The 12,421-nt window shown below is 44.6% G+C and overlaps 1 protein-coding gene across 3 annotated transcripts in view; it reads left to right on the top strand.

Annotated features, from left to right (window-relative positions):
• mprip (myosin phosphatase Rho interacting protein) overlaps positions 1 to 11,930 on the top strand; it is a 35,670-nt gene extending 23,740 nt beyond the window's left edge. Inside the window, exons 16-24 of one of the 3 annotated variants that reach the window (XM_070926718.1) lie at positions 6,129 to 6,276; positions 6,397 to 6,514; positions 7,603 to 7,762; positions 8,047 to 8,160; positions 8,266 to 8,352; positions 8,511 to 8,673; positions 8,852 to 8,937; positions 9,353 to 9,429; positions 10,943 to 11,930. In XM_070926718.1, coding sequence (XP_070782819.1) covers positions 6,129 to 6,276; positions 6,397 to 6,514; positions 7,603 to 7,762; positions 8,047 to 8,160; positions 8,266 to 8,352; positions 8,511 to 8,673; positions 8,852 to 8,937; positions 9,353 to 9,385 — 909 coding nt within the window. In that variant the 3' untranslated portion in view covers positions 9,386 to 9,429; positions 10,943 to 11,930. Of the gene's footprint in view, positions 1 to 673; positions 3,281 to 6,128; positions 6,277 to 6,396; positions 6,515 to 7,602; positions 7,763 to 8,046; positions 8,161 to 8,265; positions 8,353 to 8,510; positions 8,674 to 8,851; positions 8,938 to 9,352; positions 9,430 to 10,942 lie in introns of all 3 variants that reach the window. The other 2 variants (XM_070926716.1, XM_070926717.1) reach the window with 2 other exon arrangements.
• Positions 11,931 to 12,421: the final 491 nt, after the last annotated feature.

Here is a 12,421-nt window from a genome sequence, read left to right as displayed (position 1 = left end):
CGTGTCAATGGACGGATGGATTTGCCAGACTGAGGCTGAATGATAACTTTTCTAGACGATTCAGTTTGGTTATGGCTGGATTTAAGTTAGGCAGTGCTGTGATTTTTAGATAAAGTGTATGCAATTTCTGTGTTGCCTTTTTGGTTTTAGAAAGATAAAACACTTAAGTGACTTGCAATGAGTTAGAGAAAGTTTGAAAATATATTTGAACTCAAATCGATTTTAGTTGAATAATACTATTCACTATCTTCACTCAGAAAAGGCTTGCTTTGGTGCAAGACATGAGCTTGGACCAGAGAACCTCAGAAATGTGTTTGTAGGACCTGGTATGCCTTCATCCTTGAGTAAACCATCTAGCTGAAACTAATATTGCATTACTTACCACATGAAGTAACTTTTAACCATTTAATGTGCATGCTCTGTGATTAACTAACCCTGGCCATTTAATCTCTTTCCTTTGCTTTGAATTTACACCATTAAAACCTAAGGGGTTTTTGTTTTGAATCACTGTTAATATACATAATTTGGGATTATCATGTGGGAAAGCTAATTGTAATGCCAAGTATTAATAGAAATTAGAAGGAAATGATTGGTAGTTAGTGCTGAAAATTATTAGCAAGCTTTGTGTCTCCCCTGCTGTGTGTTAACCAAATGTCTGGTCCCCTTTTCCAAGCTGGAGCACCCTTTGGGTCTGGAGGCTGATGTGACGCCCCAGACGAAGAGGCCCGAACTGGTTAGTTCTCAAGCACAGAGTTTAACAAAGAAGTACCAGGAGACCAAAGAGCTCCTGAAGCAGCAAGAGCTGAAAAAGCGCAATATGCAGGCACAGCTTGGCCTCTCGCTTTCTCACCTCCCCATCAAGGAACCTTACTTTTCTGAACCCCTAAACCAATCCATTCTGGAAGGCCCTCCTCCTGAACCTGTCCAAAAAACACTTAGCTTCTTGCTCCAGGACAGCACAGAGGCAATTCAAGAACTAGAAGACTTGATAAGTGATAAACCTCTGACCCTACGGGATCTCACAAAATTGTTGGGATCCCATAGTTGTAATCAAGAGACAGCAGAGAAGCATCAACTTCAGAGGCTCTTAGAGACCTGGAAGTACCAGCAGGAGGTGGAAAATGAAACATTAAAAAAGAGTTTAGCCAGGGCAGGAAAAAGCATCCGTGAATACGAAGCCCGTCTTTTAACCATGGAAGATTTGGTGGGGAAGGTTCAGAAGCAAAGTTTTGAAAGCCTGATAAGCCCCTACGGCCCCCTCTCAGAAATCGAAAAGCATTCGGAGACTAATGAGATGACGATCGGGATGCTCTCCCAGAGGGTCGAACTTTTAACTATTGAAAACGGGGCATTGAAACAACGATGTCAGGAGATAGTGAACCAGTTGACTGAGGCTGACAGAGAAATAGACAGACTGAAAGCCGAGCTAATCAGTCATCAGGGCAGCAAACAGCATCATCTGGTTATGGAAGAGCTGAAAAGACTGAAGGCCGACCTGGCTGAAAACCAGGCAAACGCTATAGACAGGGAGTATTACGAGAGGGAGCTGAATGAGAAATCCTTGAGGCTTCATGAAGCTCTGGTTACGTTGGAGGAGCTTGGTAGCACCCTAAAAGACACTGAGAAGAAGCTACAGTTGAAAGAGGCCACGCTGAAAGGTCTGGGCTTTCGAGCAGATTATGAGGATGAAGAGTTACACCTGGAGAAAGAGCAACTCAAAGAGCTACTCGAAGCCTCACAAGCAAAGTTATTTGAGACGGACGCAAACCTGCAGTCGACAGAGCAGCGCTGTTTGGAACTTGAAGCCAGGAACAGTGAACTAATCACACTGAACCAGGAATCTGAGAAAGTCAGTGAAGAGAAGCTAAGAGAAGCAGAAAACGAAATAAGAATGCTGCGAGAGAAGTTAGAAATGACCACAGGCGGAGTTGAAAAGACAGTTAGCAAGTGTGTTGAGGCAGGAGAGGAGCAGGTTGATGAAAAAGGACTTATAAAGCAAGTAGTAGGAGAGATTGAGAGGAAGTCTGGGGCGATAAATCAGGTTTTAGAGATGTTAGCGAAGGTAGATGTTAATGTAGAGAAAATGCTCAGTGATTTAAAACGCACTTTATTCAGTTCTTCGAAGGAAGAGCCACTCTGTTTGAGCCAGAAAGACATGGGTTTGCTAATGGAGGGAGAGTTCTGGAGCCAGCTGTCGGGTACATCCGAAATAAAACCAGAGGAAGACAGACGCAGCAGCGAAAGAGGTGTGGCAGAACAGATGATGGCACAGAAGCGCTTGATGCTCTTGATTAGGAGCATTTATCCAAAAGCAAAAGTTGATAGTGAGGTAGTGACAGAGCCAGATTTTGAAGCCATGTACCGATGGCGTGATAATGAAACAAATGCTCTGATTCTTAAAGAATTGACAGAGACGTTGGAGGCAAAGTCAAATGTTTTGAAGCAGTTTGCATCCAGTGTGAAGTCGGCCAAAGATGACAAGCTTCTGTCTTTGGCCCTAGCGAGCTTTGATTTTGGTCGAGAACAGAAACAGTCCTCTGAATATCTGTTTGATGCCCTTAAAGAAGCCTACGTTTCTTACGTGATCACCAGGCTGAAAGTCCAACATGAGAAAGAACTAAAGCAAAAGCAGACAGAAGGTCAGATTGGTAGCTTGGATTGTCCAAATTGTCCTAAATTGAGAGAAGCTACCAGAGATCTCGAGTCCAAACTGGCAGATCTTCAGAGTCAACTATCTGAGGCTTCTTTGAAAGCCGCCACAGGGCCACAAACTTTGATCCAGATCGAAGGAGAGCCCATAGACTCATTGGATAAATACATTGAGCTTCATGACATGGTAGCCAGGCATAGGAAGGAACTACGAGAGGTCAAAGACAGCTACGAGCAGGAAGCTGAAAAGTTGAGGCAGGAAATCGCTAAGGCCAGTGAGACACTGCGTCTCCGTTCAGAAGAAAATGTGAAAGAGATCGACTCGCTGACGAACTGCATGGAGAACCTGAAGAAGAAGCACGAGACAGAGAGGACAAACCTCACGGAGAGGTTTGACCGGGAAATGGAAGAGCTGAGAAGCATGATGAGTCCCGCAAACCCTGACAAGAACCCGACAGACGAGGACAGGCCGCCACATCATGTCTCGCCCCCGATGTCCACCCTGAAGGAGCGCATTCAAGAGCTGGTGACCCAGGTCTCAGTCATGACCCAAGAGATGAGACGACGTGAAGAGCAGGGCGACATTGCGACCCTGCGGCTGAAATACGAGAAAGACCTGGAAAACCTGAAGGTGGAAGCGCTCCTTGTCCTTGCCGTCGTCCATCTGTGATGCCTTGTGTTCCTTTGTGGCATTCCCAGATCCCCCTTCCTTCCCCGACCCCTACTCCCCTTCCTAACCTCGCTCACCCGACTCTCGCTCTTTGTCCTGTGAACCACTTTTCTTCTGTGTTGCATGAAAACTAACCTCCTGTAGGTTTGTGTTGTCGTTGATGCCGCAGTAGTTGTGTACGGAGGAACCCATTTTGTTGAAGTTTCACCACCATCAGAACTTCTAAGTAACTGGAACATTAGATTAGCCGTGACATAAATTCAACAGACGCTATTCAATTCTTTCACACTACCACATCATATTAGCCTCTTGTCCTCTGAAATGAGTTCCTCTGGTCGTAGTTCAGTGTGCTTATTAATCTAACCCTTTGGCTCAGCTATGCCGCATTTTAAATTGTTAAGGGCAAAGAGTTGACCCTTTTTAACACCTTTTGAACTTTTGAATATTTAGGATTAAAATAGCCAATCATCATATGAAATTATTGTGGCTATTTATTTGTATGGGTCTGATCTCTTTTCCTTTAGCTGTTTCTACTAACAGTTTAATTCCTACTGTCTCTGAATAACAGCTGATGGCCCAACTTGCTAACTTTTTCTGGTGCTCTCCGCTGCATCCTGCGGTCGTCGGCAGCAAGTGGAGTTGTTGGCTCGGCTGTGACGATGTGACCCAAGTATGGAGCTTTGATCAAGGGATAAGAAGGGATCGTATGTAGGCCAACAACTTCATTTGCTGGTGGAGGCAGTGAAATGTAGTTTAAAAACTCTAGTCTAGTCACAAGGTCAAGGATAAACGTTCAAGTGTAGTTTTGTATTTCTTGCTACGATTAAAAGCCAGTTCAGCCAACTAAAATACATGTTTTCACACTTAGCCCTAATCGTATTTGGCCAAGCAGATATCTTTGGTTTTATTTGTGAAGGTTTCCCTTAAAGAATGGAAGTGAAAGGAATTTTGTTTGTGGTGCTCAAAGCACCTCAAAAATAGATTTAATAAAGACTTTATGGAAATGTCTTTTTCCAATAACAACATCTGGATTTACGGCGATCCACAGACCTGGCTATGGACAGTTTACAGCACTATTCACCTTTGGTAGAACATGATTGCTGTTGAAGTTTTTTTTTTAAATGAAATATTTTAATGCTTTGTGTACAATGGATGAAATTCCATTCAGCTCAGTTTTACTGGGGGGAGTGGATCTCAAAACCTTTGCAAATCAAACTAAAATTGCATCTGGATGGCGAGACACCACAAGAGATATGTGGGGGAAATGTGTCCTTGTGATTCGAGTGGAACAACCCTTTAATGTGTGGTCAAATTAGACTTTTAGTGTAGAAATTGTATTATTTGTAATTGTGTATTATTAGCTTAATTTGTGCATTTAAAGGGTAAGGCTGGTGGTATTCTACATTTTTCTTAGTGTGAACAAATCCCATGAAAAGACCAAAAGCAACACTGCACACTTGGCATTTCTTAGGATTAATTGGTTGCTGGTTTTGGACTTTTGATAGGATTTGTTAAGAATAAGAAAAATACAGAACATCGCCAGCCTTATACTTATAAAAGGGCTTATTTATAATTTTGTGATGTGGTTAATTGAACTCATTTTAATTTAAACTTGGCAGTTGAATGCTTATGAGATTGTAATGGAATAATAGTGAAGTCCAGGTTGGGAGGTATCCAAGAATTCAATCCAGTGTTTGACTTTCCTTTGGAGAGTACTTGTGGTGGAGTGTTAGACGGTGTGTTGGATGCTCAGATAGTTGGCTTACGTCTTAGCTAACTAAATACTCTGCTGTGTCTACGTAGTGAGCCCATGCCCCCGCCGTGACCTATGATATATTTACACACAAGATGCATAGCCTGGCATGCTTCTGAATAAAGCTGGTCTGACGTCCGAGCAGGAAGTTTACATTTGCTCTGTGGGGGAGACGTTTCAGCCTCTCACAGTAGGTTCCTGTGTCTGAGCCCTCTGGGGGAGGGGGGGGGGTGTTATCCCTATTAAAACACGCTGGACCTCCATTTCCCCCTGTTTGGCTGGAGCGAGACCGAGGCAGAGAGAGGGGACGCAGGTCACGGCGCAGCCGTCGACTGAGTTCTCAGATTAGTGGCAGTGAATAGAGGACGGAAGCAGGACATGGTTTTTCAGTCGGGCTAGTGAAAAGGCCATTGAAATCCTCTCTTGTGGAAACTTGCACTGTAGTTTATGACAGCTCTTTCGAAAAGAGTGTTGAGGATTTTCTCCTCTCTCCCTTTCTCCATGCCACCCAAAGGTGCTAGTTTGGCAAGCTGACCTCCAAATAAATGCCCCGTGCTGGAGATACATTTACAGTGTCGCAGACACCCAGCTATTCATGGTTGTATTAGGCTATCAGCTTAACCCCGCATTCCATCAAAGATTTGGCCCATAGGCTGATTAGGATTTGCACATGAGCTGCAGACTACAGCCACTGTTCAACAACATGAGCTCAGTTTAGAACAAGGACTTTATCATCAGTGGATAGCAAAGGGCAGCATATACTTTCTTACACCCTCCTCTCCTGTTGTCTTTGCATTCCTTCAGTGTATCGTGTACCCCGTCACTCCTCTTAACCCTTTTTTTGTACTCACACAGGCTCGACTTGCTCACGGTTAACAGGCTGTAGCTTGCAAGTTATTTGCTGGAAATAAATGCCGATGATGATCTGCACTGAATTACATTGTAGGGGGCCCGGGGGTTTGTTCCTGCTCGACTTATATGGTCAGGAGCACCCTTCGGCCAAATGTGCGGATGACCCACAAACTCAGATGTGGCACCTTTTTTCCCGTCTCACAGGCCACCTGTGAGAGGGGCTTCGCGGCCATGGAGGAGTCCCATCAGAAGGTGATCGACGAGCTGCAGAGGAAGCACCAGAGAGAGCTGGAGAACCTGCACGAGGAGAAAGAGCGACTGCTGGCAGAGGAGACGGCAGCCACCATCGCTGGTAAATAACATCCAGGATCAGATAACCTTTGACCTGACAGAATAAAGTCTCTCGTGATCGCAGGCACTTCCTGCCATAATTTTGTACTTATTAAAGTTTTTTTTTTGTCTAATACTTTAGCAATTGAAGCGATGAAAAACGCCCACCGGACAGAGTTGGAGAAGGAGTTGGACAAGGCTCGCAAGGCCAACAGCAACACAGAAAACGCAGACATAGAGGAGATTCGCAGGCAGCACGAGTAAGTTTTTCATAGGGCGGCTGCAGTACGGCCTTTACAACCGGGCCGACGTTGACCGATTATCATACATTTGAATCTGTCTGGCGATTTAAAACGACGCGAACAGCACTGCTTGTTTGGTTTGCAGTGCCTGAAAGCGCCGTGTTGGATATACTGTACTGTATCGCTTCTTTTTCCCCAGACGTAGTTTTCCCAGTTGCAATTATGACTGGGATGTTGACATGGCGCCCACATGACAACATAATCTTAAACTGTGCTGACGTGACTCAATAGATAAATTGTGGTGGCACTGTGACAGATTCTTTTAACCCATCAGCCTCACCTGTCATCCATCATTTTTACATGTATGGCGTAAAACCAAAATAATACTTCACTGACTCAGTGTCTCTCAGACGCTTTGATGCCATGATTATCTGTCCAGCAGGCCACTTTACTGATAGCTAATATCGATATTGGCATCAATAATCCAGCATCTATAGGTTCATACCTTTTCTTGCTGTTCTTTTATGTGCTTTAAGACTCTTCTGGCTGTGCCTGATTAAAGCCAGTTTCATCTGATCTGAGGACTGGTAAAGTGCCGAGGGATCAGGTTCTGCAGCTGACGCTCATGACTTGCTGGGACGTGTGTGTGTGTGTGTGTGTGTGTGTGTGTGTGTGTGTGTGTGTGTGTGTGTGTGTGTGTGTGTGTGTGTGTGTGTGTGTGTGTGTGTGTGTGTGTGTGTGTGTGTGAGGTACGCTGCGTTCAGGCTCACCTGCCTGTCCTCAGCATGCTGTAACACTGAACCTGGTGACGTGTGGAAGTACAGGTGTTGACAGTAAATCAAACTGCATTTCATTAAGCTGAGAGGTTTTTTTTTTTTTTTGGGACGGTGTAGCGGCTCATTCACTGATCCCAAAGCTGCGTGTCAGATCCTGGCACACAGCTTGTCAACCTTTAACCACGGTGGAGTAGCTAAAATGAGACGCTGCTGTACACAGAATTACACGAGCATCCAGCTGTATCTGCATCCCTTTTTTACGCTCCTGATCCCAGACTTGGCGGCATCAGATCTTCTCCTCAGTGCGGTGGACGTTGTGTTGTGTTTCAGGGAGGAGCTGTGTTCGTTCCAGCGGGAGATCGAGGTGCTGTCAGAGCAGTATTCCCAGAAGTGCCTGGAAAACGCCCACCTGGCCCAGGCGCTGGAGGCCGAGAGGCAGGCCCTAAGGCAGTGTCAGAGGGAGAACCAGGAGCTCAACGCACACAACCAGGTGCGGACACACACACACACACACACACACACACACACACACACACACACACACACACACACTCTAGAACACGCAACACGCCTCTGTGCAATTATTTCCTCCGGGACACTGTTTGGACTGCTGGGAGAAGCGGCGTACATGAAAGCATCCCTGCTGACTGCCATGTCTGACTGCGTCGTCCTTGTTTTCAGCTGTATGTCTTATTTCTGTGCAAGTGCATAGAGAGCAACGAAAAACCATGTGTGTGTACACCAATAAAGCTGATCCTGTTTGGTTGTTTTTAGGAGCTGAACAACCGCCTGGCAGCAGAGATCACCAAGATGCGCTCCATGACATCTGAGGACGGAGTAGGAGACACAAACACCACAATACAGGGGAAGGAGCTCTACGAGTTAGAAGTAAGGTTCAAGCTCAAGTCTGTACTAGCTTTTAAATAGCAGCTGGTGCTCCTAAGGCAGGGTCTTACAAAGGCTTCTTTTGCCATTTCAATCTTATTTTCCTAGGTGATGCTGAGGGTGAAGGAGTCAGAGGTCCAGTACCTGAAGCAGGAGATCAACTCCCTGAAAGATGAACTCCAAGCTGCCCAAAGAGTAGGTTTTTGTTCCTGATGAGTGAACACTTTAAAAAAAAAAAAAAAAAAAAAAGGGGGGGGGGGGAGCCCCTTTTAACCGGGAATGTCCTTGAATTCCTAGCTTAGAGACGACATGAATAACTTTCTATCCGAACTGTCCAAACAATGTGTTTCCAGGACAAGAAATATGCGACGGATAAGTACAAGGACATATACACAGAGCTGAGCATCGTCAAGGCCAAAGCGGAGCGGGATCTGGGCCGGCTCAGAGACCAGCTGCAGCTGGCCCACGAGGCACTCGGGGAGCCGTCGCTGGAGGAGGTGGAGCGAGGAGGATATGGTATGATAGCGATGGGTACAATTTTTGTGATCCAACCCAAAACTTACTCTTCCGGTTTTTCTGTGATGCTTGCTCGTACGAGTCAGTTCCAAGTCGGATTCAACAAACTCTCTTAAGAGAAAGCAACAGAGGCCCTCAGCTGGAGTTTATTTAATCCCTTACGCCTCTTCCCTCCTAGATATCATGAAGTCCAAAAGCAACCCCGACATCCTCAAGATGGCAGCCGCTGCAGCCAAACGCTCGGAGCGCACCATGAGGTCAAAGGTGGGTTTCCTGCTGAAGCGGCCGATTTAATTTGAGTAAAATCAATCCGTCATCCCTGGTGTGTTCATTTCAGGGTTTTTCCATGGAACTGTATCACCCATTGTGACCCATTGTGTCGCATTGCTTAAGCAGCAACAGATTTAGAACCCGACAGAGCAGTCAGTCACTGAGAGTCTGTTTCAAGTGACTTGCTGCCATCTACTGGTCGCCTGCAAAGTTGCATGCAGCATCGCATGCCCACTGTTGCATCATTATTGGCAGTGTTCGCGCCAGGCTGCATTTTATTTATCCATTTTGTGACTCCATCAGAAACTGCGGCCTTGGCATTGTGATGCAAAAATCAAACACCAGAGTAGTCTAACACACATTTGCTGGTGTGTTGTTGTTTTTTTTCCCCCCACCCTTCTGTCCTCAGTCTGTGAGTCGGGACATGCCCTGGGACAGTTAGGGGCTGCTGAGGACGCGTAGGCCTCCTTCCCCTTCTCCTTTTAGGTAAACCAAACCTGACGCACCCACCGGGTGGTTTAAACACACCCTCTTGTCCTCCACCTCTAAAGCACTCGATAAGATCTGAGTCGCTGCCTCACATTAATATCCACAAATATCGCATTCCAGGGACGCATGGTGGTGAAGAGCGAATGGTGTCTGACATATCACTGGGGTGTTTTTAATAATTACTAATCCGTGTGTCCTTTCACATTAGCGGCCATTGTTAAGGAGTTGCTTACAGACATCAGTCGAGTCAAATATATAACTGAACACATTAATAAATATTGCTCTTAGTTAAATAATTAAAATCGAAGGCTATAGAAGGCTTTGTATTTTTCCCTTAATCTCCATTCATTTCTTTCACCCTTCTTTCTTTAGCTAGCGTCTTCTTTTTGTCTTAACACACGTTGAATCATTTAGTAATTTTTCCTTACCATATGTCCAATTTTCCTTTTTTGCAATGCAACTCACTTAAAACCACTGGTAGCCAACACATAGAGGCCTTTTTAGCTAGCACCCAGCTACGGCTAGTTTTTGTCATAAAACTACTGTGCACGCATTAATCGTTCATATACTTTGTACTCTTGTAGCATCACTGTATAAACTCTGCTAACAGTAGCTAAAGCTTTTGAGCCCGCGAGCTAACACTGACAAAGCTATCTGGCTTTAGGTCAGTTTGACGTTATGAGAAAGGAAACACTAAACAGCACACATGTCCAAAGATGAGTCCGTTATCATTTATGTATTCACTTCAGTTAAGTATCACAGCTAATAGATAATGACATTATGAAGACAGAAGTAGGCTATAGTGTCTGTGAACTTCTAATTAGTGCTAGCTAGCTAGCTATGTTAGTGTTAGCTTGGCGGCTAGAATTATTTAGCTACTATCATGGGTTTATATTTGATGATATATAAGTATTATATGATGTAACACGTATATGTATAATATATACATATGTGGATGATTAACAGAACCTGCACTGGTGTAGTTTTATGATTAAAGTTGTTGGCCGCGGCTGGATCGTTAGCTGAAAGACCAGTGTGTGCTAGCTACTAGTGTTTTCAGGTAATCAAGCTAGTATTCTTGCTTGCCCCAGACACACACACACACACACACACACACACACACACACACACACACACACACACTTCCACTCCTACCTTTGACCAGTACTGCTGGAAAACTGGAAATGTGGTGAGGAATATGGGAAGTGAAAAGTAAAATAAGCCGTTCATCAACAGATTTGGAGATAAAAGGAAAACCAAAAGGCCATCTCTATTTCTTTTAACACACAGTTTTAATGATTTAATATTAACCTTTTTACTGCCTTTTGTCGGTTTCGGGACTCCATAGCGCACAGAGTGTAGAAGGGTTTCGCAGTCAGCTGTAATGTGGTGTGGGTGTGTGTGTGCGTGCGTGGGCTCTTTTTAGAGATTCAATCACTGGGCCACATCTGTCCAGAAAGGCCTCTGTTTGTCATAGTCACTACTAACATCTGCTTTCTCTCCCCCCCAGAGTCTAAAGGAAGGGCTGACTGCTGAGCAGAGACTCCACCTGTTTGAAAATAAAGACACTAAGGAGTTCTGACAGCGATGCATCGTGTCTACCTACCTTGCTGCATGTTTAGAAGCCCACTATATTTTAGCTCCTGTAATTACTTATTTAGTAACACTACACACTGGTCACAAAACACAGATCATATATTATTAAACAAAAAAACAAACCATGGTATGAAGTTTGAATTTCATGTCTAGATTTTGCATTCCATGCACTTCAGTTAACTGTGACATTTTTTTTTGTGTGTTTTTTTTTGCTGCCATGTCTTACTGTAAATACTGTTTTTAATTGAGCGTCTGTCATGCATACACTAAAACTATGACTGTGTAAGCTACTGTTTTAACTCTCTAGACCGTTGCTAGCCAAAGGCACAAATGTGATGTTCAGTGGCTATAAACACAACCGCGTATTGATGAGTGAGCTAACCCTTGCATAAAAACAAAAGCGTAGGAGCGAGTCCGGTGTGCGCGTTAATACATCCACCGCTCCGTTATCGTTCCAGCACGGGCGGAGGTGTTGCCCTGTGGAGCAGAAGCGCTCGCCTGCATTGGAAAACGAGCACGCTTCATCGCCTCGCCTCCCAATTAACATCATAGATGTTCTCTGCAATCCTTGGATCGATCCGAGATACCCGTGGAAAGGCGACCGCTGAATGCATATGGATGGGATTCACTGATTTATAATTTAAATATATATATATGAAAATTTATATAGTTTTTTTTTGTTTTGTTTGTTTTCTCACTGCAATCATTGGTCCAGCTGTATAGGAGCTGTATGAGTCGGTTATGTTTGTAGTCTTGTTCAGTGGCAGTCCCTTTGTATTTATTTAAATGGTTGGGATTTTTCTTTCACATTCCCATTCCTCTGTACTCTATTATTGTAAATATAAAGCAAATATACACCAACTGACTACAGGTTTATTAGCAATAAATATTTTTGCACCCTTTTTTGTTGTGTGACTTTGAAATGTTGGTGGGGTGGGGTGGGGGGGGTTAACACATTGAACAAATACACACAATACAAGTAAAACGATGATGTCTTTAATGCAACAGCATACCATTTGATTGCTATTGGAAGTAGCTGAATGAATAACAAAGTGAAGGAAGAAAACATGAAGTGTCTTAGTAAGGTCATTTGGTGACCCCCCCCCCCCCCCCACACACACACACACACACACACCTTGCTCCCTGTGCGGCAGCGTCTGCATTTCTCCACTCATTTATTCTGGTCTTCCTGTCAAGTCATCCAGGACGTGAACGTCCCCAAATCAACAAAGCCAAACCTCCCATGAGTATTGTTCTACCAGAAGTGGAAGGGACTCCATGGTTTGATAGGAGGGGGGGAAATAAGCCCCCATGACCCCAAATACTCCACCAGGAGTGGAACAGGCCCCACCACTCTGCTCCCTCAATGCCTCTGCTCCACAGCTGAGTGGCA

The sequence above is a fragment of the Enoplosus armatus genome, chromosome 20, assembly GCF_043641665.1.
Source record: "Enoplosus armatus isolate fEnoArm2 chromosome 20, fEnoArm2.hap1, whole genome shotgun sequence".
Taxonomy (NCBI): domain Eukaryota; kingdom Metazoa; phylum Chordata; class Actinopteri; order Centrarchiformes; family Enoplosidae; genus Enoplosus; species Enoplosus armatus.
The sequence above is the reverse complement of the archived record's forward strand: the minus strand, read 5'-3'. Positions and strand labels throughout refer to the sequence as shown.